Genomic DNA, 24,956 nt, shown 5'->3' with positions numbered 1-24,956 from the left:
GGCTTCACCGGAGAAGCGCATGGGAGAGCCGGAGCCTTTTTGCACTACGAAGGAGGAGCCACGATTTAAGCTTCTCGCGGCTCCACCTGATGGTCGCAGACGTATGGACGCGGTTGCCCTTCACTGCATGCTCTTTGCCCGGGTACAACGTACAAGACGAAACCGACGCCGGCGTGGTGCTTCACCGTCGGGCAAATCGTGCGAGCAGCGGTGCGGGCGCCTGCGCTGTGCGAGCAAGCGACGGCCTAGGCAAGTGCGTCGTGGGAGCGCACGGCGGCGTGGAAGAAGGCAAGTCTTGCTTGGGCGAGGGCGAGCGGTGGTGCAAGCATCCAGGTGCATGCGGCGGCGGCCAATGCGAGTTGCTAACGAGCGGCGCGGCGGCGGCGTGCGGTGTTCAGGGAAGGGAGCAGGAGGTCTGCAGCTGCAGGCCATATGGGCCTTGGCCCAAAACCGAACGTTTAGCCTTATTTTTGTCATAAAAATAATTCAAATACAGTTTACCTTAATCATGATAAATATTACGAGTAATTAATGCAATATTGCCAATTTTTGTTTCAAAAAAAATTACATGCATTTTAATTTCTCATGCGTACAACCAAATCAAATAATAAGTGCATGGGTACTTTGGACATTTGGTATATCTCATCCATTTCAAAGAAACAGGAGGAGCTGTTTTGCCAAACGTTTTCTAAAACTATTTTAGCTTCTCCAGAGGAGCCACTCCTTCAGAGGAGCTAGAGCCGGAGCCATTTTCAGAGAAGCTAGAGCCCTGTCAAACAGGCCCTTAATCTTGTGAACTAGAATTGTGCATGTGTGCTAGTTACCATAAGTTGCTCTCTAGTTTATCTCTTGTTTAGGGTGCTAGTAACCTTGTACTAGAGGGTGAAGTCGTGGCTAGGATGAAGGTTTAATTGTGCAACTTAATTGGCTAGCCTCTGCAGTTAGTTTAGAAAATGACTATTTACTCCTGCCCTCTAATCGGCCTCCTTGATCATACACCTATTGATGAGGACATGCCATCGGTTACTCAAGTTACACATAAGCAAGTGTATGAAAGGCCAATTACGTGTAGCCATGCAAAACTACTCCAAAAAGAGGTGAACTCACTCCTAGCTGAAATTAACTTTGATATATTTGAGATTGTTATACTACCTAAGTGCTCTACTTTGGTTGTATTTAAGTATACAAATAAAGAGAAGGATGTTACTCTACATCGGACCAGCACTAAGAAAAACGGACCATCAGATCAGACCAGCACAATGAAAACAGACCATCAGATCAGACCAGTACAGTGAAAACGGACCAGCTAAAAGAAACATTTGTAATTCTCAACTCCATGAAGCTTTGGAGGTCCATGAGGATATTTTAGAAAGCTTATCAAGTCTAGTTTCCAATGGAGAAAGTTCCAAGTATTTTGGACTTCCCAATGTTCAGATATGAGCAGATTAGTGAAAACTGCTCAGAAGGTCAACTGTCTTCCTAGGACAGAATGTTGGTTCAACTTCCCGTGCAAAACTGTATCAATCTACAAAGTTTCGTGGTGCATGCTGCACAGGGATGGAAAGCTCTTCGAGTCTACTTTCACGCCCAACAAACGGTTCATCATTTGGACTTTCCAATAAGGAGTTATGGCTAGATTAGTGGAGACTACTCAGGAGACCAACAGTCACGCGAGACCACTTCAGGAATCCATCTCGTGGTGACCTTTCACATAGTCTATGTTCAGAAACTCTATTTCGTTTTCACACCCAACTAGGAGAGTTGTTCCTAATATAAATATCCCCTACCTCTAAGCTATTAGGAACATTTTGATGATTTGATAAACTACATGATATTATAGCCGCGCTGTTAAGTGCCTTACTCAAATCTATGTTCTTCCTTATTCTTCTTGGACTTGTGAAGTGATCTCTCTGGGTTCCCCTAGTTCGTGCTCTACGATTCTCAGTACGGCTGCACTGTTTTGTGTGGATTAGTTTGGATTGTGGTTCTGCGGTTGTTTGGAGATCGAGTCAAAGTCTTTGCGGTTTCGGTGCCTCTCCCTGTCGCTTGGTCGCATCCAACCTTGGACAGGTATAAAGCTAGTTACCCCGCTGTTCGCAGCAAGTTATCTTCGATTCTTCGATCTACTGTCGTGAAGATCGGGCCATCCCCTTGCCGATTCATATCGATACTTATCACCTATTTATTGAGGCCCCTAAATCTGTCCTCTCAGAAAAACTCTAGCATGAGTCCTCAAATCAGGCTCATAGTTTTGATTTTGGGCTCGTTCGCTGGTATGGACGGGTTCAGCCAGCCGGCTGGTCCCCCTCACGCGTTACTGTTCATCAAACCAGTCGAACAGTGTTTTTCTCTCACAATAAACCAGCCGGAACAATGTTTTTCAGCCAAGTTTCAGACCAGCGAACGAGACCTTTGAAGGCTCCATGTTGGTACGAGTGCCATGGGAGGGGAATCGACAGTGACATGGGAGAGAGCTGGGTTTAAAAGAAAGACATGAGAGTGAGTTAGTGTGGGAAAAATTCTTAGAAAAACCCTTGGGAGATGGGGTTGAGGGGGAGATTTGGGGTCACCATAAAATAGAACTTGAATGGGGTTTGTTGGATTAAGTCTTTTTGCTCTAGTGGAAAAATAGAGTAGGGGTTCTGTTTAGTGTCCCCGTTGGAGATGCTCTCAGTCCCATCTTCTCGGCATGTATTCTCCCTACTTCTTCTAGGATTTTTTTTGGCCATCAACTCACCGTCGTGTCTATCTTTTTTTCCCCGAGTCTCTTCGGCACTGCCGCCAGCCTATTCTCCTCCTTGTGCGGCTCCCCGACAGAAATTACGAGAAGAGAAAGAATGGTTTAAGTAGAAAGAGAGATATCTAGGAATTCTTTGATTCTTTATTCTCTTGATCATCATTTGTTGTGTTTCTAGGTAATTTTCAGTTTGTATAGGCAAATATTATTTGCGCTAGAATCGTCCCTGTAGCAGCCTACGAAGAAGGATGGAAACGAGCAGAATACTACTAGTATTAATAATGCAATTTTTTTTTTCTATCTGATTTACTTGTCTGGCCATAGGAGAGGGCGGTGATGATTCTGATGAATCAGCATGAGTAGCTTCTGAACTTGCTATTGTTACCTGATCTGTTTCTGTTGTGGAGCAATCAGCAATAGCCTGAATTCACGGATTGACAGTTACATGTTGTAGTACAATAATAGTACTGAGTTTGTTGTTTGTGTCTTGTGACATCACATGAACAACAAGGCAAAAGGTACCTGCTAAGTACTACTAGTCAACTAAAGATTTGAGTGTGAATATGCATACAAACATTTCACTGCAACAAGCTAAGGTCCGGTTCAGTCAGATGCAAACAACACCAGCAGCTCTTCTAGAAAACGTCGAGGAATTGGTACTGTTAGTGTTAGTCATTGCTTCGAGCTTACTAACGAGTTCCTGCATGTGCCAACATATGTCCACATTATACAGAAATTTTTTTACAGAATTGACGCATAGGGTGGGCCGGTGGGGATTGAAACTAAATACTGAAAATCAAGTATCATCAATTCAGTTATGTCAGTCCCTTATAGCAGCATGCTTGCTTGAATCGCGATGGCGCAGCAAGACAAAGAAAAGGTGATACAAGATTATTTTACAAACCACATCGGCTCCGTGGTCCCGAGAGCTGCCACCATAAACTGGCAATCCCTTGGCTACAATCAACATGAGCTCTCCGAACTGGAGGTGCCTTTCTCACAAGAAGAGATAAAAAAACACTATATATTCAATGCCTTCCGACAAGGCGCCAGGACTGGATGGCTTCACGGGTGCCTTCTTCAAAGCTTGCTGGGAAACCATTAAAGAAGATGTTATGGCGGCAATGAACAGTTTATTCAATTTGAATGCACAGGGCTTCGAGCGGCTAAACTCGGCATCCATTATCCTTCTACCCAAAAAAACCGATGCGACAAGAGTTACTGATTTTAGACCCATCAGCTTAGTCCATGCCATTGCAAAGATCTTCTCCAAAGTGTTAGCTAACAGACTTGCCCCTCGACTCAACTCCCTTGTTTCGAACTATCAGAGCGCTTTTATAAAAAACAGAAGCATCCATGATAATTTTCTGTACGTCCAGGGCGCGGTAAAAAGACTACACAAGCATAAGATTCTGGCTTTGTTCATGAAGCTTGACATCCACAAAGCCTTTGACACGGTACATTGGGGGTACTTGCTCGAGACTCTTCAGGCTCTGGGCTTCGGACAGCGATGGCGTGAGTGGATCTCCATCCTCCTACGTACATCCACTTCGACGCCCATCCTGAACGGCCGACGGGGGGCCACTTTTAGCCATGCCAGAGGCGTCCGCCAAGGGGATCCGCTTTCCCCCATGCTATTCATCCTAGCCATGGACCCGCTTCAACGGTTACTTGACCTGGCAACCCAACAGGGGATACTCACCCCATTACCAATCACGGCGGCAAAATGGAGAACCTCAATGTATGCAGATGATGCGGCCATTTTCGTCAACCCCACAAAAGACGATGTGGACGCCGTCAAAATCATCCTGCGGGCTTTTGGCACATTCTCCGGACTTCATATTAGCCTACAAAAGAGCTCAGTACATCCAATTGGTTGTGCAAACGTTGACCTAGACCAAGTCCTGGCACCTTTCACCGGTACTAGAGGGGGCTTCCCATGCAAATACTTGGGCCTTCAACTACACATTAGAACACTACAAAGGATCCACGTGCAACCTCTCATAGACCGTATTGGGCAAAGACTACCCAAATGGAAAGGAAGATTACTAAACAGAGCGGGACGCCTCACTCTTGTAACCTATGTCCTCTCCTCTATGCCAACGTACCACCTAACAGTGTTTCCTCTAGCCGCTTGGGCTAAGAAAAAGATAGACAAAATCAGGAGATCTTTCTTGTGGAAGGGGGACGAGAATGCAAATGGCGGCCACTGTCTAGTTAACTGGCAAACGGTTACCAGGCCGAAAGACATGGGCGGGTTAGGGGTCCCGGACCTCGAAAGATTTGGGCGAGCCCTCCGTTTACGATGGCTATGGCAAGATTGGGTGGACGAGTCCAAATCTTGGAGCGGCTCAGAGCTTCCATGTACTGATGATGACCGCCTCCTCTTCAACTCCTCAATCATTATATCCTTGGGGGATGGTGCAAAGACAAAGTTTTGGCACCACGGTTGGCTCGATGATCAAGCTCCTAAGTACCTAGCCCCCAACTTATTCCGCCTGCTCTCAAGGACAAACCGAACGGTGCAGCAAGAGCTCCGGAACAACAATTGGATGCATAAACTTGGAAGGAAAATCACCTCGACCATCCACATAGAGGAGTTTGTGTCCCTCTGGATACGCATACAGGATGTGCACCTGCAACAGGGCGTCAGGACACCATCACCTGGCGTTGGACCAACGATGGGAATTACTCCACCCGATTGGCCTACAGAATACAATTCAGAGGTTCGCTCCTCCACTTCGGTACGAACTTGATTTGGAAAGCGCATGTGGAGAACAGATGCAAGATCTTCGCATGGATCTTAGTACAAGACAAAATTCTAACGGCACAAAACCTACAAAAGAGAGGGTGGCCACACCAACAACAGTGCGTGATGTGCAATGGACCATTAGAGACAAGCCTCCACCTATGCCTTTGTTGCCCTTTTGCAAAGGCGGTTTGGGATCAAATCCTCACGTGGGAAAACTTCACTCAAATCCAACAACAGCAAAATGCAAACCCCACCCATATCAAGTCATGGTGGGAAGACGCGGCAGCAAAAGTGCCAAGATCTGAGCGTCGGAGGCTTAACGGGGTAGCTATCTACACCTTTTGGAATATATGGAAAGAGAGAAACAGGAGAATTTTCGACAATATGAGTGAAACGGGGCCGCAGGTAGCCGCAAGGATAAATGAAGACATTGAGCAAAGGAAGAGAGCATTCGATTACATTTAGCTCACATGCTTAGGGGGGGGGGACCATAACCTCGTTGCCTTTGCTTGTACATAAACTTTCTTACCCTATCTTAATTGAAAGGCAGAGCTCCTGCCAGTACGTTCAAAAAAAAAAAATAGCAGCATGCTTGCAGGACTCTGCAGACAGAATTTTGTGAGCGCAACAAGTATTTCCAAGCACATATTGTGAGATGTTTAGACAACAGAGAAGAATGAAAAAGAGAAAAACATATATTGCTAGTATTAATAGTGCATTTTTCTATTTGATTTACAGGTTCATGGTTAGAAACTAAGGATGGTATGAGATCATGAATAGTTCATGAATTTTGCATAGTGCTTCATGCCGTCCAACAGTTGCGTTCCTGTGTGTGGGTCAGTCAGGTCACGGATGGAAATTACCTAGAGGTTGGTTGCAGTTGCCCAGCATGAGAAGCAGTTGAACTAAACCATCAAGGCTAATTCCTATACTTAGCATACTGCTGTAATGTAATTGGGGTGGCAAAACGCACCTAGTATACTAGTCAACGGAAGAAGCTTGTCCAATCAGCTTATTGGTTAGGCAATGCATGCAACAAAGGAACTTTTCTAACTAACCTTTTTCATGACCGGTTACTATACTAGACTGCATGCCTGAAAATAGCATGACTACCAAACATCCTAACCACTATGTGTCTGGACCATTATAAGCATGCGTATAGTTGTTGTGCAATCCCTTCAGGTAAAGACGAGGCATTGACTAATGGCTACTCGGTCGCTCGAGATCTAACGGTATACTTATATATTAGTATAAACAGGAGTATAAGGCAGGCAGTTGCTCCAAGATAAACACCGAACCTCGCAGTTGCCGTGTTCAGGATGAGTCTGACTGTCAGACAGAAAAACACTGCAGCATGTCAGCATCTACATCAGTTTCATCAAAGCACACAGGTTAGGTTGTCACTCCCGTCAACTCAAACAGCCTACCTGTAACTTATCCTATCCATGCAGCCAGATCAATCTGTGGTATTGCACGCACAAGTGCAATTGTCCTCTTTACTGCAGTCAGTTTTTATTTGGTGCGAGGTGTTCAGACTTCAGCTTAAGCTGTCACTGATGACGAACGGCTTTCAGCCACTAGACTGTATGTCAACAGATTGTACTTGTACCATTTCATGTATACCACAATTAATCAGTGTACTGAGCATCTTACCTAAATGCCCTTCCCTTTGTCTTGCATATATAGGCATCAGGATTCAGGAGCTCAGGACTGAAGTTGGCCATTTCCTGCTGCAACTGGAAACAAGCATATGACCGGATCAGACATGTTTACATACCAACCTTTTCAACAACTATTCATTTCTCTCTAGTGGGATACGGACGAATGGAAGTGCGAATGTTGGTTAATTCTATTCCCTAGCTAGCTATTATTTCTCCATGCAAAACCAGTTCTTAATTATTAGACTGATCAACAAGGGTAATACCTTGGGTTCCATATCTCCATGTTTACATCAGTGGTTCATTATTACACCAATGAGGTTTCTCTGTCAATTATACTGTCATGGTCTCATGGAAACTTGTTCATCACTTCAAAAGAACTAGAAGAAAAATTCCATCAAGTAGATGCTTTAGAGCCACAAATTAAAAGGCCTAGCCAACTGAAAATACAAATGATGGTGCGCAACGACATTCAAATATACGCTGCTGTGAACCGTTTCTGGCTTTCAAATATAAGTCTAGACTGGACAAAACATTTCATCAAGACAGGCTTGCAGGCCCCAAAGAAGCATGGGAAGATCATTGCATCTATCTTATTTGTGACAGAACTGTACGTGCTATCTAAATGTTGTTTGACTTTTTTTTTTTTGCTTCAACTACTTACAGTTAAAAGGGTTAGTAAAGGTGCTTTAAGCTTAATCATTTTGGTGGAAGCCAATTGGTGTTGGCCATTCAGTCGTAGTCTGATTGTTGGTTGCACAGCACAACTGCACAATTTCTTGGCTCCAACTTCATGGTAACCGTTCAGCTAATCATCACTAGGTTTAATTTCAGGTGTTTCAACTAATCACTAGCAGAATTTCGTTTTGCCAGTGAGTACTTGCACCAATTTAATTTTATCGTTTGAGATTTATCTGATGCGTCACACCTTCATTACATCGCCAAGAAAATTCAAATTTAAGATTGGTCAGTCAGGCAGTGCTAAAACATGCGAAATTGTATTATGGTTCTTTATCGAAAAAGTAACCATCCCACGTCATGATTGTACTCGGTTCTGAATTTTTGTTACTTAACATTGATGCAAGTTGAAGAAAAGTTGTGCCGACACGTTTCGTTTTTTGAAGGACAAGTAGTGGAGCACAAGAGTTGTTAGATGCCTCCAAATTGGCTTCAAGCTACATCTCAGGCTTGGTTTAATTAAGATATTTCTTTTAGTCTTTCTCCAACAGGCAAACATCACCATTTTGTGCTGAATAGCATCTTTCTTTCTTGTCAAGATTCTTGGTGTTCTTTCCATTTGACTTTTGGTTGCCTTGAATTGTAAGAAACAATCTGAGCTAAACAGATTGGATACTTGCCTACTGAATCGATGAACAGTCCTTCCCTTTGCTATGTGGTGGTTAGCACGTAGTACACACCACGCATGTTGCTGTACTTTTGCCAACCACCACAGCCCGTGGACATGAATCATTTGATGGAACATGCATTTGACAATCTTTAATTTCATTTCCAAAATCTGTCAAAAATATTTCGTCAAAAAAAAATCTGTCAAAAATATATATCTAACCAATAATTTGTTTTCCTTGTACATAAGTGCGATTAAGCTTTTATGACCATTATACTGTTAAAATTAACATTATTTTGATCATCCACAGGAGCAAATTAAACATGTACCGAAAATTCTTTTATAGGTAAAATATAATAGTACAGGTATATGCCAGGAGTTAATTAAATTTACTATTCTCAGTACATTGGATTCCTATACCACATACTCCCTCCGTCTCTTTTTAAGTGTTGTTCTTAAATATCGAGAAGTCAAACATACTTAACTTTGACCAAATATATATGAGATTACTAATATTTATGGTGTGTAATATGAATCATTAGATTAATCATTGAATATATTTTTATAATACACTTGTTTGGACATACAAATGTTACTAATATTTTCTAATCTAGACGACACTTAAAAAGGGTCAAAGGGAGTACATCATAATATCACATCTTCGTTACTTTGTTTAGTGGTGCAAGCAACAAAAAGGAGACTTTGACACGCAGAAAGTCAGAACTGTTATTACAGACAAATAGTGGGTTATTAACGCCATGTAAAATTTGACAGTGTGATATCAATTATCAACTACTAAAACTAAAGCAAAGACTCAGTTATAAAGCATGGATAAAGAGATTCATGCAACGTTTGATGTCATAGTCAAAAAGGAGGAAAGAAAGTTGTTCGTAACCATCAGTGGCAGAGGGAGGGGCCAAGACCACTCCCCTAATTCTGTACAGTTTTAATTTAAAATTTGACCAAATTTTAATAAAATTTATACTGCTGCCCCCCACCCCACCCCACCCAAAAAATGACAAAATCACATTTCTGGCTCCATTATGGTAACCATGTTCCTCCTTGTCTGTCATGGGTCATTATATTAGATGTGAAAAAAAAGGTTTCTACTACAGGAGCAGAATTAGGAACCAAGTCTTTGGGTCTAAACAAAATGAAACAAAAGTTAAAGATCCTTTGTGGAAAGTGGAAGTATTTGGGCTTCACAGGCTATGATTCCTTAATTTGTGCACAATGATTCTCCTAATGGAAACATACCGATCGTAATTTAATAAGATAAAGAATAATGTGATGCAAAATGATCGTCATGCTAAGATAGTATGATGCCATAAGTTGCAGAGAGATCTACAATACTTAGTTTCAGTTAGAATACATTTTGGATGGACTGAAATACTTAAAACATACTTGTTGATGAACTGAAACGAACATGAGATGGCTATAGATACATGTATAACCAATTAGCTTGGATTGAACTCCTTTCCATCTCTGTTTCTGGGAAAATTATGTACTGAAGAGTACATAGTCTGTTACTATTTGCTATCAGTCATCAGAGAAAGCGGATAACGCGTTGACTTGACATGAGAAAAGGATCTCCAAAATGCAGTACGTACATAATAGTGTAGTTGATGCGTGTTGATTTCCAGTTGATTCTGATGGCTAAACAAGCAGTGATCTCGGTTCCATTGATCATGACAAGGCAATGTACGTAAATAAAATATTATAAATGTGCATGTAGTACACAATGAGCCCATTTAGGCCAAGCCATGATGCAACACACAATAAATGGTTGAGTATGTCCTTAGCTTCCTTTTAGGATAAGTGCCCTGTTCGCTTGGCTGATAAGCCATGGCTGAAAGTACTGCTGAATGATTTGGTGTGAGAGAAAAATACTGTTCGTTGGCTGAAAAAGTACGGCTTATAAGCCAAGCGAACAGGGCTCAAGATCTCGTAGCCAAATGCCACACTCATTAATCTTGACATCTTGTAATATATGAAGGCTCTATCCTATGATCTATGGTATGATGATGTTTTAGTAGTCAGATTATTATTCATTCACTAGGAAAACTAAACTTGTGATAGAAGCATGATCACAGAAGTTACATGGCTGGCTAGCTAGCTGACCAAAAGGCAAAGGGACGAGTTGGCTAAAATTACTAGTTTGGAACTCTGATCTGTTTGAGAAGATGTGCAGTGGGTGTACCAACTGGAGTGCTTGTTACTGTCATTGGCGTGCACGTCGAATAGCGGGCATGGATGGCAACGGCATGGATCAAGTCAAGTGACTCGTCAAGGAAGGAAGGTTGTAAAAGCAAATTTCAAGAGGAAATAAAGCAGAAAGCAGAATGTGAGGCCAGTGTGCATGCATTGGTTCATCACCATGAGAATCAATTCAGGAGCTAATCACGCCAGCCACAAGACCACCGCTGCCTATGACTTTGCAGCTACTACAAGCACCATCTGTTTCCTTTGTGTACGTGATCTGTAGTATGCTGGTCCTGGTCCCTGCCCTGCACCTGCACCTGCACCTCTTGCATATAAGCAATTCTTAGGCAGCTCACTAGCTACTAGGCAGGCAACCAGGTAGCAGAGTCAGTACGTAGTTCCAGCAGAAATGCATGCATCACTCGGCATGTCAAGCTCAAGCAGCAGCTCGTCGTACTCCTCCCTGCTCTTCACCACCCTTGCTCTAGTTCTCCTCTGCTCCCAGCTCACCATCGCCAAGGAGCAGTACCATGAGTTCGTGGTAATGTAACTAACCAAACCAACTGACTGAATTCTGCACTGGTCGATCGAACTGCACGCATGCCAAGCAGGATCAATGCATGTTGGTTCCATGACTAATGCCTGCCTGTCTGCAGGTGAAGGAGGCGACGGCGACGCGGCTGTGCGGGACGCAGCGGATCATGACGGTGAACGGGGAGTTTCCGGGCCCGACGGTGGAGGTGAGCGAGGGCGACGCGCTCATCGTGCGCGTCGTGAACCGGGGCAGCTACAACGTGACGGTGCACTGGCACGGCGTGCGGCAGATGCGGACGGGGTGGTCCGACGGGCCGGAGTTCGTGACGCAGTGCCCCATCCGCCCCGGCAACTCCTACACCTACCGCTTCACCGTCGCCGGGCAGGAAGGCACGCTGTGGTGGCACGCGCACAGCTCCTGGCTCCGCGCCACCGTCCACGGCGCGCTCGTCATCCGACCACGCGCCGGCGTGCCCTACCCGTTCAACGGCGGCGAGCCGCCCGCAAGGGAGATCCCCATCATCCTAGGTACGTACGTAGTACGTGCCACTACTCAAATCTATAGGTATATCTGTACGTTTCAGCCTTAAGATACTCTCGGCACTAGCACTATTCATTTCGACGTGTCCAATATACATTTTTTTTTCTTGCACAAATATAATTAAATGTATCCGTCACGGTGTCGAGGCAGTAAAAAAACTAAGCAACTAACAAGTACTCCCTCCATCATTCTCATTTCTTGACAAGTCAAATAATATCAACTTTAACTAAATATATACAAGCAATTATTAATATCTAGGGTACATAATAAGGTCATTTAGACCAATTTCAGTGAAGAGTTTCATGACACGGTTACCAAGACTGTCACATCAGCTTTTATATATCCCTCTCTTCATAAATAAGTTGCCAAGTCATCAGATTTGTTGATGTGTCACTGTATTAAATGAAAATGAAACTCTTTTCAAACCCCCATTGAGACTAGTCCTGGACTATGAATCTCTAGCTGTAACAATCACAAATAATCGTGCCAAACATCCTGTGTTTTCTACGGTTCTCGCGGCTGTCCACGACTCACTCACCACGAGATCGATTGCATTGAACGTTCATTTGGCGTACTGCAACTCTCTAGCCACAGCTCAGCTGTCGTGCGATCGCATATCCAAATAGGACCTAAGTATCATTAGATTAATAGTTGAATATATTTTCCTAATATTGAGAAATATAAATGGTATTAATATTTTTTAAAATACGTACCTAATCTAATTAAATAAAATTTTATCTACACAAAACCCTAATTGACTTTTTTTGAGACAACAGGGATCATAGACCCAAATTTAGGATAATATATAAAACTAATAATTAGGCTTCAACCCTAGCTAGATGCTGGTAAGACTGAAGAGTGTACACCCACAGTAAGCTCCCACCAATTAAGCTCATGATTGGCCAGGTTTAGCGAGTAGCTACTAGCTTGTGTGGTGTAGCCCACATATACAATGATTAGCATTTCTTTTTTTCTCTTTTGCTTTTCCCGCATCTTAAACCAGTGTTATCATTCTGTTAGTTAGTTGGCGCCAGCTTTCTTTCTAGCTAGCTCTCGTATTTGAGTACCCATAGCAGAGCAGCGGCTGCTGCTTGCAGCAGCAAAGTCAAACTAGCTAGCTCTCATATTTGGCCCTGTTCGCTTCGCTGAAAAAACAAGCTGAAACATTGTTCCGATTGATTTGTTTGAGAGAAAAACATTATTCCGACTGAAAAGAAACGAACAGGACCAAACATGCAACGTCATCATGTCGGATCCATAAACGTGCACCTTTATACACACCAAACGTCATGGACACGTCTTTGGACTACCTTCCTACTACCAAAAGGAAAATTCGTCGTTGACAGTCACAAGGAAAAGTCTTCTTTTCATGACGTATCCACGTGAGATTAATTCTTCTTTAGCACTTTTAGTGGATCATACGGCAGTATGGCACCGACTTGTGGGGCCAACACCACTCAGGCAACAATACCATGCTCTCTTGTGTTTCGTTTCATTTTTTCAGACTGAATCTCAATCAACTGTAAATTTTGTGGTATATTTATTGCCCTGAAAGGTTGCCTCTTGGTACGAAAAGGAATAGCATGGTGGGTCACTACTGGCTAGCCTAAGCAATATATATGGCCATATGGGCAACTTGTTGATCATATTTTGTTGCTAATGTTAGTATACCACCTGTTACAGAAAGATCATCAGTTGGTTTTGCTAGAAAAAGTTATTGCCCTGTTCTTAAGCACTACTTCAGCAGACGAACAGTGTTTTCCTCTCACAACAAATCAGCATAAGCAGCAGCATAAGCCAAATTCCACCCAAAGCATCCTGAAAGCCAAACAACTGGCTTTGATCAGAGCAGGTTCAGTTTGATGAAATAATTTCCTTCAGAAAGAACTGGTATACTAAATAAATTAGTCTATATAAAGATAGCTTAATTTTTTTCCTATAGTGTAAACACTTTTCAAGATGGTTAATCAAAATGGCATCATTAAGCTGCTGCTTTTCTATTTTTTTGGGCTGCTATTGTCACCCACATTCCACAATAGGCCTAACATGCATGTACCCTTCACAGATTCTCACAAAAAAAGCATGTACCATTCTACCATCTTAGGTGTTGAATAAATTAGCTCTTTACGACCAAAATGAAAAGCTAAGCATCAACTAACTCTTGTCAATCAGAATCATGATTGCAAAAATATTTAAAATGTATATAATTAATGAAACTAAATATAAATCCTTAATAAAAATTGGTGCAGCAAATTCCAGAGGTTGGATACTTCTTGGATTGCATTGTTGTAGTTATTACTTCCACAAACCGTAGTGTACGTGTTTTTCCTAGTGACTACAACGTGTGTAATTTGTTGTCCAAACAACCGGATGGAAACAGGGGAGTGGTGGAACATGAACCCCATCGACGTCGTCCGCACCGCCACCCGCACCGGCGCCGCGCCCAACATCTCCGACGCCCTCACCGTCAACGGCCAGCCCGGCGACCTCTACAAGTGCTCATCCAACGGTAAACAATAAACAATGCAACACCTAGCTACTCTACTCCCATTGTTATCCGCGGTGATCGGAAATGAAACTGAACGCCGGCGTGGACAGGCACGACAACGTTCGCGGTGAAGTCCGGCGAGACGAACCTGCTGCGCTTCATCAACGCCGCGCTCAACACGGAGCTCTTCGTCTCCCTGGCCGGCCACACCATGACGGTGGTGGGCGCCGACGCCTCCTACACCAAGCCGTACGCCACGTCGGTCCTCATGATCGCGCCGGGCCAGACCACCGACGTGCTCGTCACCTTCGACCAGGCCCCGGGCCGCTACTACCTCGCCGCGCGCGCCTACGCCAGCGCGCAGGGCGTCCCCTTCGACAACACCACCACCACGGCCATCTTCGACTACGGCGCCGCCAACACCACCTCCACCACCAGCAGTCCCGCGATGCCGACACTCCCGGCGTACAACGACACCGCGACGGCGACGGCGTTCACGACGAGCCTGCGCGGCCTGCGCAAGGCGGAGCTGCCGACGCGCGTCGACGAGAGCCTCTTCTTCACCGTCGGCGTCGGCCTCTTCAACTGCTCGAGCGGACAGACCTGCGGCGGGCCCAACAACACGCGGTTCGCGGCGAGCATGAACAACGTCTCCTTCGTGCTCCCGTCCACCACCTCCATCCTGCAGGCGCATTACACCGGCGGCGGGGCGGCGTCGGCACCGGGGGTGTTCACCTCTGACTTCCCGGCGAACCCGCCGGTGCAGTTCGACTACACGGCGCAGAACGTGAGCCGCGCGCTGTGGCAGCCCGTGCCGGGCACCAAGGTGTACAGGCTCAAGTACGGCGCTGTCGTGCAGCTGGTGCTCCAGGGCACCAACGTGTTCGCCGCCGAGAACCACCCCATCCACCTCCATGGCTATGACTTCTACATCCTCGCCGAGGGGTTCGGCAACTTCGATGCGGCAACGGACACCGCCAAGTTCAACTTGGATGATCCGCCGATGAGGAACACCGTGGGCGTGCCGGTGAATGGGTGGGCGGTCATCCGGTTCGTGGCGGATAATCCGGGGGTGTGGCTGATGCACTGCCATTTGGATGTGCACATCACCTGGGGCCTCGCCATGGCGTTCCTGGTGGAGGACGGCGTTGGGGAGCTGGAGTCCCTGGACGCACCGCCGGCTGACCTGCCGGTCTGCTGAAAGCCTGAGAGGCTCAAAGCATTAGTAACACTTTCGGTAGTCTTAATTTTGGCCATTCATCAGCTTTATGAAGATCATTAATCATTCAGGATATTCACATTTTGTTGGGGAGTAGCTATCTGCATTTTACTTCAAGCAATGCAAAGGCCATTGTTCAATCAAATGAAATAACTAGTCAATTGTATTCGCGCTTTCTCAACAGCTAAAGGGTCCAACACCGCGTGTGAATTGTCTCCGACTACGCGCGGAAACACTGGTGAGTGTTTGGACTATGATTGTACATCAAAGTTGGGTACCCGTGCTGTCATCGTGTTGGACGAGTTAGGTAAGGCTTGCGTGCTTGACCCAGTTGCGGGTCTCCTCCCCTGAGTAGTAACATTGAAACGAGACAAATCTATGATCATTGACCTGTTAGCTGGCTACTCGATAGATCTATCAAAATTGTGCGGAAGCATCGCATCCTTTCTTCGTCTGGCTACCTCTAGCTGGACGGGTATGGATCATCCCTGGTGCCTTCTGCACCTGCAGCATCTCCTCCTCATACCCCTGCTTCTGATGCTGCCAGCCTCTCGGACGACTGGCGCCTCTGGTGATCGTTACGGTGAGTTCATCTTCGATGGTTTCTTTGGTAACGACCTAACAATGGATGGTGAAGCCGTAGTCTCTGACGGTCTTCTAAGGCTAACCAGCGGGCAGAACCGATCGGAAGGTCATGCTTTCTACACTTACCCTCTCAATTTCACGAGTGACATCGTTCTGAATGGTTCTTCTGTTCCATCCTTCTCCACAACATTTGTCTTCGCCATCCTCCCACAGTTCAGTGCCTCCTTGGGTGGCCATGGTCTTGCCTTTGTGCTTTCTTCCACCAAGGAGTTGTTGACTGCCTTGCCTAGCGAGTACCTTGGCCTCCTCGATGCCTGGAATATTGGTAACACGTCAAATCATCTTCTTGCAGTGGAACTCGATACCGTACAAAGCTTCGAGTTCGCAGACATCGACTCCAACCACATTGGGATTGATGTCAACAGCTTAGTATCCATGGACTCCCATACTGCAGGCTACTATACCACTGATGGTGAGTTCAATCCGTTGAGCCTCAACAGTACAAAACCGATGCAGGTGTGGGTGGACTATGACAGCAAGCACACCATCCTAAATGTCACCATAGCGCCTTACGACTCCATGTCTACCAAACCTAGCAGGCCATTGCTCTCGGTTCCCTGCAAACTTTCCTCCATTTTGCCAACCACGGCAGTGTATGCTGGGTTTTCCTCAGCGAGTGGCTTCCGTAAGAGCAAGCATTACATCATTGGTTGGAGCTTCAAGCTCAATGGAGAAGCTGCAGCACTTAACTACTCTGCCTTGTCTCTCAAAACTATCCAAGCACAGGCGCAACAAATTGGAGTTCACCGCCCCCACGGCTACAAGACAATAGTCTGCATACTTCTCTTGCCAACTGTGGCAATTTCCATACTTGCTTCTGCTGTTATTGTTAAGGTCCATATGAAGCGGCGATTAAAAGCAAGAAAAATTGAACTAGACTGGGAGAAGGAGTATGGGCCTCCATCCTTCACCTACAAAGATCTGTTTGCTGCCACCAATGGGTTCAAGGACCATATGCTCCTTGGTAAAGGAGGCTTTGGGAGTGTCTTCAAAGGGCTGCTTCCCCATTCCAAGCAGATAGTTGCTATTAAGCAGGTGTCGCCAGAGTCAAAGCAAGGGATGAAGGAATTCATGGCAGAGATCATCATCCTTGGTCACCTCCGACACCGCAATCTTGTTCAACTGTTTGGGTATTGTCGGCACAAGCAACAACTCATTTTGGTGTATGAATACATGCCCAATGGAAGCCTTGATTGCTATTTGCACACTCAACATCACACCACCACCAATCTATTCTGGGCTCGAAGGTTCCACATCATCAAAGGTATCGCATCTGGTCTCTTGTACCTCCATGAGGAGTGTGAGCAGGTTGTCATCCATCGAGACATCAAGTCCAGCAATGTCCTTCTCGACAACGAGATGAATGCGAGGCTGGGCGATTTCGGCCTCGCAAGGTCACATGATCATGGAGTTGATGCTCACACCACACGTGTGGCAGGTACTTGGGGCTATATTGCCCCTGAGCTGGCCCGACTTGGCAAGGCAACCAAAGCAACTGACGTGTTTGCCTTCGGCGTGCTGATAATGGAGGTTGCCTGTGGAAGACGACCAATCTGGGTGAACACAAACAATGGGGAGCCTCTCGCTCTAGCAGACTGGGTGCTTACCGCATGGCAAGGTGGTTCCATTACGGACACCGTTGATCCAAGACTAGATGATTATGTGGAGGAGGAGATAGAGCTGGTCCTGAAGCTTGGCTTGCTCTGTTCGCACCCCTCACCAAATGCGAGGCCTTGCATGCGCCTCGTCATGCAGTACCTGCAAAGGGATGCACATCTCCCATCAGACTTGGAACCCAATAATTTGCTGAACATTGGTTTGGTTCAGGATGAAATGCATGATCAGCATGCCATGTCATGTCCAGCGACTGTTATAACCGATCTTTCAAAAGGGAGGTGACACCGCTGTGCTACTTGGTGATATTATCTACAATGTGCTCTTGCTTAGTGTTGGTACTGCACCACCGCTTATGTGTGGTGCTGCTCTTTAGTGGAGTTTCAATGAATTTGGAGTATGTACCAAATCCTATGATGTTGTTGACTTAATATGAACAAGTTATTCAGCTAGCATTGAGGAGGTCAATATATACTAAATATAATATTAATGGCACTAATTTGCTATGTGCAGCACAAGAAGCTGCAGACTATTGTGAACGTGTATGTTTTGCCTTTCAGAATGTTGTAAAATTTTGGTTGAATTTCTGATGAGTCTGATGACTAGTCAGGTCATCTAAGAACCTCCATCTGTTAGCAGACTAGTCTATATTTGATTTAGCAAATTACTTTTTATGCTATTAAGATGTGCTCATATTTGAAGCAGGCTCAAAAAGAATTTATAGTAGGAAAGATTTCAATATTTTATTTTTTGGATCATAACATATGCTACTAATATCAGCCATTCTTCTAGATGGGTCCAAGCATTATCATAGCATTTGCAGTAATATGTATTTGGCATTTGTTTACCTTATGCAAACTAACTAGGGTATTTACATACCAATTCACATCTACTACCAGAGTACAGTTGCGTGCACATTTGATTCACCAAGAAACAATGTCAAATTACTATTTAGATATACTGAATTACTGATATAAAGAGTTACTTTCAGCTCTACTGCATAACTGCATACCAGTGTCACCTGCAACTGCAGTCTACAGTACACTGCTGAGAAAATGGTTTTCTACCACTTACCTTACCAACCCACTCCTACAGAGTACAAAACATACACAGCAAGAATACCCTTGTAAGTTGTAACAAAATGTGTTTTATTGGCACAGTGAGGCACATTTTGCTGGAGGCATAAAAAAAAATCCTAGAAATGATTTCGGTGGAACAAAGGCGGTGACCATTATAAATATTATGAGTTCAGGACAACAATAGCAAATTATGGCAAATCAGGCTAAGCTAAGCATAAATGCAGCAACGTACACGCATATCATTTCTGACAAAAAAAGTGGCCGGCCTACAACCTAGCAATTTCAACTGCTGCACATAGCTAATAAAATCAGTTTCCTACCACTTACCTACCCCATCATACAGAGTACAAAACATAGCAGCAAGTATATCCTACTGCTCAAACTGAACAAGGGAGTGGACATACATCAATCGTAGCTTGTACATATCCAGCCGATCAAGCCACAAATTTCAGGCAGCGTGTATCATTGTGTATGACTTGACAGCGGCAAGAACAGAACCGTGTTCCACACCTCACGCATGTGTAGTTTGCAGAACTACCGCAGACTGAGCAGTACTGCCGTCGAGATGAAGTGCTCGGTGGACCCACAGCAGCCCTCAAATATGCGGAACATGAGGTAGGGACTCAAGATTTGCCTGTCACAGTTCCAGAGTGAAAATCTTCTAAGTACCCTCCTTAGAAAATATACATGATGAGAAAGAAACTTATAGCACAAGGTTACTTACTTCTTGTGACATCCATGAATGATCTTGCCGCCCTCTTCTCCAAAGCTTGCCCTTGCCTTGTCTTGCGTTTTATAATCTTGGACTGCTTCTTTTGCATGAGTACTGTAGAAACGAAATTCAACAACAACAACAAAGCCTTTAAGTCCCAAATAAGTTGGGGTAGGCTAGAGTTGAAACCCAACAGAAGCAATCAAGGTTCAGGCACGTGAATAGCTGTCTTCCAAGCACTCCTATCTAAGGCTAAGTCTTTGGGTATATTCCATCCTTTCAAGTCTCCTTTTATTGCCTCTACCCAAGTCAACTTCGGTCTTCCTCTGCCTCTCTTCACGTTACTATCCTGACTTAGGATTCCACTACGCACCGGTGCATCTGGAGGTCTCCGTTGTACATGTCCAAACCATCTCAACCGGTGTTGAACACTATTCACCTAAACGGTCGTTTAGCCCGTTTAAACACCGTGTAAACGCTACACGGTGGTGCGCCGTTTCCGTTTAATCACCCGTTTACCCCGTTTAATTGGTCGTTTAGCCCGTTTAATGGAACGTTTTGCCCGAATAATGGCTAAACGGTAGGTGACCGACTGTTTACCGTTTAGCGTTTAGGAAAACACTGGTGTTGAACAAGCTTTTCTTCAATTGGCGCTACCCCTAATCTCTCACGTATATCATCGTTCCGAACTCGATCCCTTCTTGTATGACCGCAAATCCAACGCAACATACACATTTCCGCGACACTTAGCTGTTGAATATGTCGTCTTTTCGTAGGCCAACATTCTGCACCATACAACATAGCAGGTCTAATCGCCGTCCTATAAAACTTGCCTTTTAGCTTCTGTGGTACCCTTTTGTCACATAGGACACCAGACGCTTGCCGCCACTTCATCCATCCTGCTTTGATTCTATGGCTAACATCTTCATCAATATCCCCGTCCCTCTGTAGCATTGATCCTAAATATCGAAAGGTATCCTTCCTAGGCACTACTTGACCTTCCAAACTAACATCTTCCTCCTCCCGAGTAGTAGTGCCGAAGTCACATCTCATATACTCAGTTTTAGTTCTACTAAGTCTAAAACCTTTGGACTCCAAAGTCTCCCGTCATAACTCCAGTTTCTGATTCACTCCTGTCCGGCTTTCATCAACTAGCACTACATCGTCCGCGAAAAGCATACACCAAGGGATGTCCCCTTGTATGTCCCTTGTGACCTCATCCATCACTAAAGCAAACAAATAAGGGCTCAAAGCTGACCCTTGATGTAGTCCTATCCTTATCGGGAAGTCATCCGTGTCTCCATCACTTGTTCAAACTCTAGTCACAACATTGCTGTACATGTCCTTAATGAGCCCGACGTACTTCGTTGGGACTTTATGTTTGTCCAAAGCCCACCACATAACATTCCTTGGTATTTTATCATAAGCCTTCTCCAAGTCAATAAAAATCATGTGTAGATCCTTCTTCTTCTCCCTATACCGCTCCATAACTTGTCTTATTAAGAAAATGGCTTCCATGGTTGACCTTCCGGGCATGAAACCAAATTGGTTCATAGAGACCCGCGTTATTGCTCTCAAGCGATGCTCGATAACTCTCTCCCATAGCTTCATAGTATGGCTCATCAACTTAATTCCCCGGTAATTTGTACAACTTTGAATATCCCCTTTATTCTTGTAGAAACGAAATTCAAAAACAGAAAATGGCTTACATCATCGAAATTTAATTAGTTCAGTGGGTAGAGCATTTGAGTTGAATGTGCATCCACAGATCCACAACCCAAAAGGCCTATATCAGTATACAACACAAATGCAGCATTTGCAGAAACTGTGAACACAGGAATCTTTACAGTTGACTAGTTGTAGGCTTGTAGCATGAGGAGTTCAAATATATGTATAAATAATAAATTACTGACGTTAGGGGCATTCCAGATGCTAACAACACAAGGTTGACAAGCTGTAGGCTGTAGCACGTGGACCTCAAAGATGTCTAAACGACTGGCTTTAGGGGCAATTCCAGATGCTAAAAACAGTCACCTTACAAATATTTTGTGGGGTCGTTCATGCCAGCTGTGTTCAAAAGTATGTTTTCAATATTTCCTTTGAAGGATAGTTTTAATTCTTATTCATCGATGCAAGGATAAGAAACACAGAATGCTGTTTCTTCCCTCTGCAAAATTGACACTAGAAGTGATATCAGAATATGTCATACACAAGAAATCTGTGTTTCAGTACTTGTCATTTGCAAAGAGTTAACATTTTGTCATCGAGCTTGTACATACTGTATCTACCTTATCCTCTTTCACATCATGGCATTATTATTACTACAATGAAGATAAATGAGAAAGAAACTGACCAGGGTCTTCCTCATCAGTGGATCCATACTCATCATCATTAAGATCTACCACCTCAACACCGGCATTGTCACTCTCAAGAGCTTCAAGGCGAGCTAAAGCAGCCTGCATGGCATTACAGATGTGGAGGTATTCATAACTAGGCAGCAGAACATAAAGGGGAATAATTTCATGAACGAGAGGGAAACGGTTTGATTGGAATAGGAGGAAGAGGGGGGTAGCAGGAGTCGTGACTCCAATCCACTCTTTACCTGGGCGCGGTTGTCAGAGCTGGCGAGCGCGGACGCCATGCGTGTGGCCATGCGGCGCGTGCGGGCGCTGGTCCGGCGGAACGGCCCGATGTTCTCCTCCTCCCCGTCCATCTCCGGTCGCCAGCAGCAGCAGGCAGCGGCGGGCGGCCCTTGGAGTGGATGAGCCGGCAAGTGTGGAGCCCGCAGAGGCGCGGGCGCGTGGGATTGAGCGGGCGGCGGCGGTGACTGGTGAGCGCCGTCGGCGGTCGGCAGCCGGCGGTCGACTGGGCTGCAAACTCCGGCGTCGGCTCTCCTTGTCTTCCCATGGCCTTTCAGATGTTTGGGCTACTGGGCTAGACGAATGTTGGGCCAGGCCGTCTGGTTAGCAGGCTGCCTTCTCGTAGTTTCTGTTTCTTTCAGTCGAGACTCGAGAAGCAAAGCGATTAACCCCGGCTCCTCTCTTCAGTCAGAGGGGATATATAAGAGTTGGAGGGATCTCATCCCCTGTCCATGGAATTACGGTAATGCTTCCGTCGGTACGGACAGGCCAACCCGCGTGGCGCCATGACCAAGGAAAAAAAAAAAAAAGGGACGCATGTTGCAGGGCCTGCACCCGTCCTTTTCCCTAAGTCAGCGCTCGCTCATGTGGGGTGTAGAATCTCGAGATACTCGAGCAAGCATCCAAAGCATATAATAATCTGGTCCAAGAGCTCAGCAAGAGGTCCACCGCCTTCGTCTCTGTGTGCTATGCTGACAGTGTTGTGCATATGCAAATGCAGTGGCGCTAAGCGGTGTGTCCGTACATGCAAGGTCATGAGAGAGAGAATGACCGGCGCTGGGAGTTTGTGAGAGGAGTGTGGGCCCGCATCCATATGTGCCATTTGCCGCTCCCATGATAGGTGATCGTGGGCATCAAGCTCCGCGGTGGCATATGCATTTAATAGGTATGTTTCATATGTTTCATCCGGATGTTACGTGTGTTTCATCTGAATGTTGTATATGTTGCAATAGCTACACACGTATGTTGTAAGTGTATCTTTCATATGTTTCAGCTATTTCATCTGGATGTTGCATATGTTGCAGTGGCTATATATACACGTATGTGTAAGTGCATGTTTTAAATGTTTCACGTGTTTCAGACGTATGTTGCAAGTGTTTTATTTGAATGTTGCATATGTTGCAGTGGCTATACACATATGTTGCAAGCGTAAGTTTTAATTTGTTTCACTTTGTTTCAGTATGTTACCGCAGGTGCTACTCCCCACACGCTCTGACTTGCGGGCACGCATGCGCTGCACACGCCCAGCCAATGCTGCCTATGTGTGCCATGCGGGCCAGCTCTAACAGTTGGACGTGCACGCAACGGGCGGTCACTCCCTAGTCAAAGTGCATGCGTGCATGCAGAGCGGGCCAGCACCCAAACGAAGGCAGAACCAGGCACCCTGCACCACCAGGCGTGGCCCCCACGGTGTAGCATGCAGCTGGGCAGGCCCCCCGACGCATGCTCTCCGGGCAGGCGTGGGGTACAGCAGAAGCAAGAGCAGGCCGGGGCATAGCAAACGCAGCAGCACGCGGTCGTTCGGACGCGCGTGTCCGTCCGGACGTCTGGACGCTAATGTAACACCCTAGGTGTTAAGCTTGCATTAGCACCTGCATTCCATGAACATAAGCATCATTTATTCATTCATGATCATAAGCCTATGATAATGTTTTTGATTTAGTCTACAATGGTTCTATGTGATGCTTTGCTTTTAATGAGTGACTTTATTTGTTCAGGTGATAACTCAAGTGCTTGATGTTTGATCACCTAAGTAACTTAGATCAACATAGGATCACAAATGAGTCAGGGTTTGTGTTTATCATTTAGTCAAAATATGCTTCTAAGTGTTTAAATTAGGTTTTAAGTCTTTTTCATGATGCTGTTTTAACCAAAATGTAATTATAATTTCAGTACCCTTTCTGAGGTTTGACTCTAAATAAAAGTTGAAGTGTTGGTTGTGTACTACAAACTCTGTTTAAGGATCAAGGATCAAATCCACTTCTAACAAGTTCAAACAGTAGCCACAAGTTTCAATCTAGTACTGTTTTGAATCTCTTAACAAAATTTTCAAGTCTGAGATTAGCAGTTAGCAAATTCTATGTTTGAGAATTTATCTAATCAATTTTTATAAACAAAATTTGTGCAACTTTGCTTCTATGAATTGGTGTGATGTTTGCACTTTGATATTGAGCTATTGGTTGGATTGTTTGGTCAATGTTTAGCTATTAAACAAATTGCCCAAAGTAGCAAATCAATTCATTTGTAGCCATGTTAACTGAATGCAGTTTTTCAGTTTCAAGGTTAGATTTTTAAAATTCAAAATCTTCCAAACTATCAAGTTTTTGTGGTTACTCATTAAAGCAATGTTGGAGATCTCTTTTAGCTCTACAACTTTTAGTAATGAAGTTTTAGCTGAGGATGAACAGATCGGGAGAGTGAGCGAGGAAGTAGCTATGTCAGGCAGCTACAGTGCCACATAGACAACAGCCAGCTCAGCTGCTACACCGCCGTCGACGGTGTCCTTCTCGGTGCTTCGCCGTTGGGACATGCAGCCACCGTGAACAGGGGCGGAGCTACACTGGCGAGCCTGGAGAAACGTCGCTCGTGCCCATTCAATGCCCAGCGCCGGCCAACTCCTTTTCCTCCCCTTGCTGTGCCACCCGCTGTTCTTCTCTGTCCGCCGGCTGTTTTCGCAGCCACTGCTCGCTCCCCATCCAATTCGTCGCATCCATAGCTTCGCCATGCGCTGCTCTCCCATCCCGACCTAGTTGCGATGTCGTTCTTCGCAGGTGAGGGCCCTTGGGCCAAG

At 45.1% G+C, this 24,956-nt stretch overlaps 3 protein-coding genes across 6 annotated transcripts; 2 read left to right on the top strand and 1 right to left on the bottom strand.

Annotated features, from left to right (window-relative positions):
- Positions 1 to 10,991: 10,991 nt before the first annotated feature.
- Positions 10,992 to 15,601, top strand: LOC136505238 (laccase-23-like). The gene is made up of 4 exons (XM_066500382.1): positions 10,992 to 11,235; positions 11,351 to 11,756; positions 14,150 to 14,278; positions 14,368 to 15,601. The coding sequence occupies exons 1-4, from the start codon at positions 11,104 to 11,106 to the stop codon at positions 15,456 to 15,458; spliced, it is 1,758 nt and encodes a 585-aa protein (XP_066356479.1). The 5' UTR covers positions 10,992 to 11,103; the 3' UTR covers positions 15,459 to 15,601.
- Positions 15,602 to 15,854: 253 nt separating this feature from the next.
- On the top strand, positions 15,855 to 18,097 carry LOC136505237 (L-type lectin-domain containing receptor kinase SIT2-like). Its single transcript, XM_066500381.1, has one exon. The coding sequence runs from the start codon at positions 15,855 to 15,857 to the stop codon at positions 18,018 to 18,020; it is 2,166 nt and encodes a 721-aa protein (XP_066356478.1). The 3' UTR covers positions 18,021 to 18,097.
- Positions 17,561 to 22,399, bottom strand: LOC136505239 (SWR1 complex subunit 6-like). 4 transcript variants are annotated; one of them, XM_066500386.1, is made up of 6 exons: positions 22,129 to 22,399; positions 21,880 to 21,982; positions 19,539 to 19,640; positions 19,219 to 19,448; positions 17,729 to 17,879; positions 17,561 to 17,656 (listed from the first exon to the last, which is right to left on the bottom strand). In XM_066500386.1, exons 1-4 carry the CDS (start codon positions 22,237 to 22,239, stop codon positions 19,438 to 19,440), a joined length of 327 nt encoding a protein of 108 aa, XP_066356483.1. In that variant the 5' UTR covers positions 22,240 to 22,399; the 3' UTR covers positions 17,561 to 17,656; positions 17,729 to 17,879; positions 19,219 to 19,437. The 4 variants fall into 4 exon arrangements, with proteins under 4 accessions (XP_066356483.1, XP_066356484.1, XP_066356480.1 ...); XM_066500387.1 differs by having other exon boundaries at positions 19,325 to 19,448; XM_066500383.1 differs by having other exon boundaries at positions 19,219 to 19,408.
- Positions 22,400 to 24,956: the final 2,557 nt, after the last annotated feature.

Source organism: Miscanthus floridulus, chromosome 14 (genome assembly GCF_019320115.1).
Source record: "Miscanthus floridulus cultivar M001 chromosome 14, ASM1932011v1, whole genome shotgun sequence".
Taxonomy (NCBI): domain Eukaryota; kingdom Viridiplantae; phylum Streptophyta; class Magnoliopsida; order Poales; family Poaceae; genus Miscanthus; species Miscanthus floridulus.
This window is presented reverse-complemented; position numbering and strand designations above follow the sequence as displayed.

Bases quoted from the DNA above. Each gene is read 5' to 3' on its own strand.
- LOC136505237 (XM_066500381.1), top strand. From the start codon at position 15,855: ATGATCATTGACCTGTTAGCTGGCTACTCGATAGATCTATCAAAATTG.
- LOC136505238 (XM_066500382.1), top strand. From the start codon at position 11,104: ATGCATGCATCACTCGGCATGTCAAGCTCAAGCAGCAGCTCGTCGTAC. The intron at 11,757-14,149 runs GTACGTACGTAG...GGATGGAAACAG, and splicing joins GGAGATCCCCATCATCCTAG to GGGAGTGGTGGAACATGAAC. The intron at 14,279-14,367 runs GTAAACAATAAA...CGGCGTGGACAG, and splicing joins CTACAAGTGCTCATCCAACG to GCACGACAACGTTCGCGGTG.
- LOC136505239 (XM_066500383.1), bottom strand. From the start codon at position 22,239: ATGGACGGGGAGGAGGAGAACATCGGGCCGTTCCGCCGGACCAGCGCC. The intron at 21,983-22,128 runs GTAAAGAGTGGA...AATGCCATGCAG, and splicing joins GCTCTGACAACCGCGCCCAG to GCTGCTTTAGCTCGCCTTGA. The intron at 19,409-19,538 runs GTAAGTAACCTT...CGCATATTTGAG, and splicing joins ATTCATGGATGTCACAAGAA to GGCTGCTGTGGGTCCACCGA.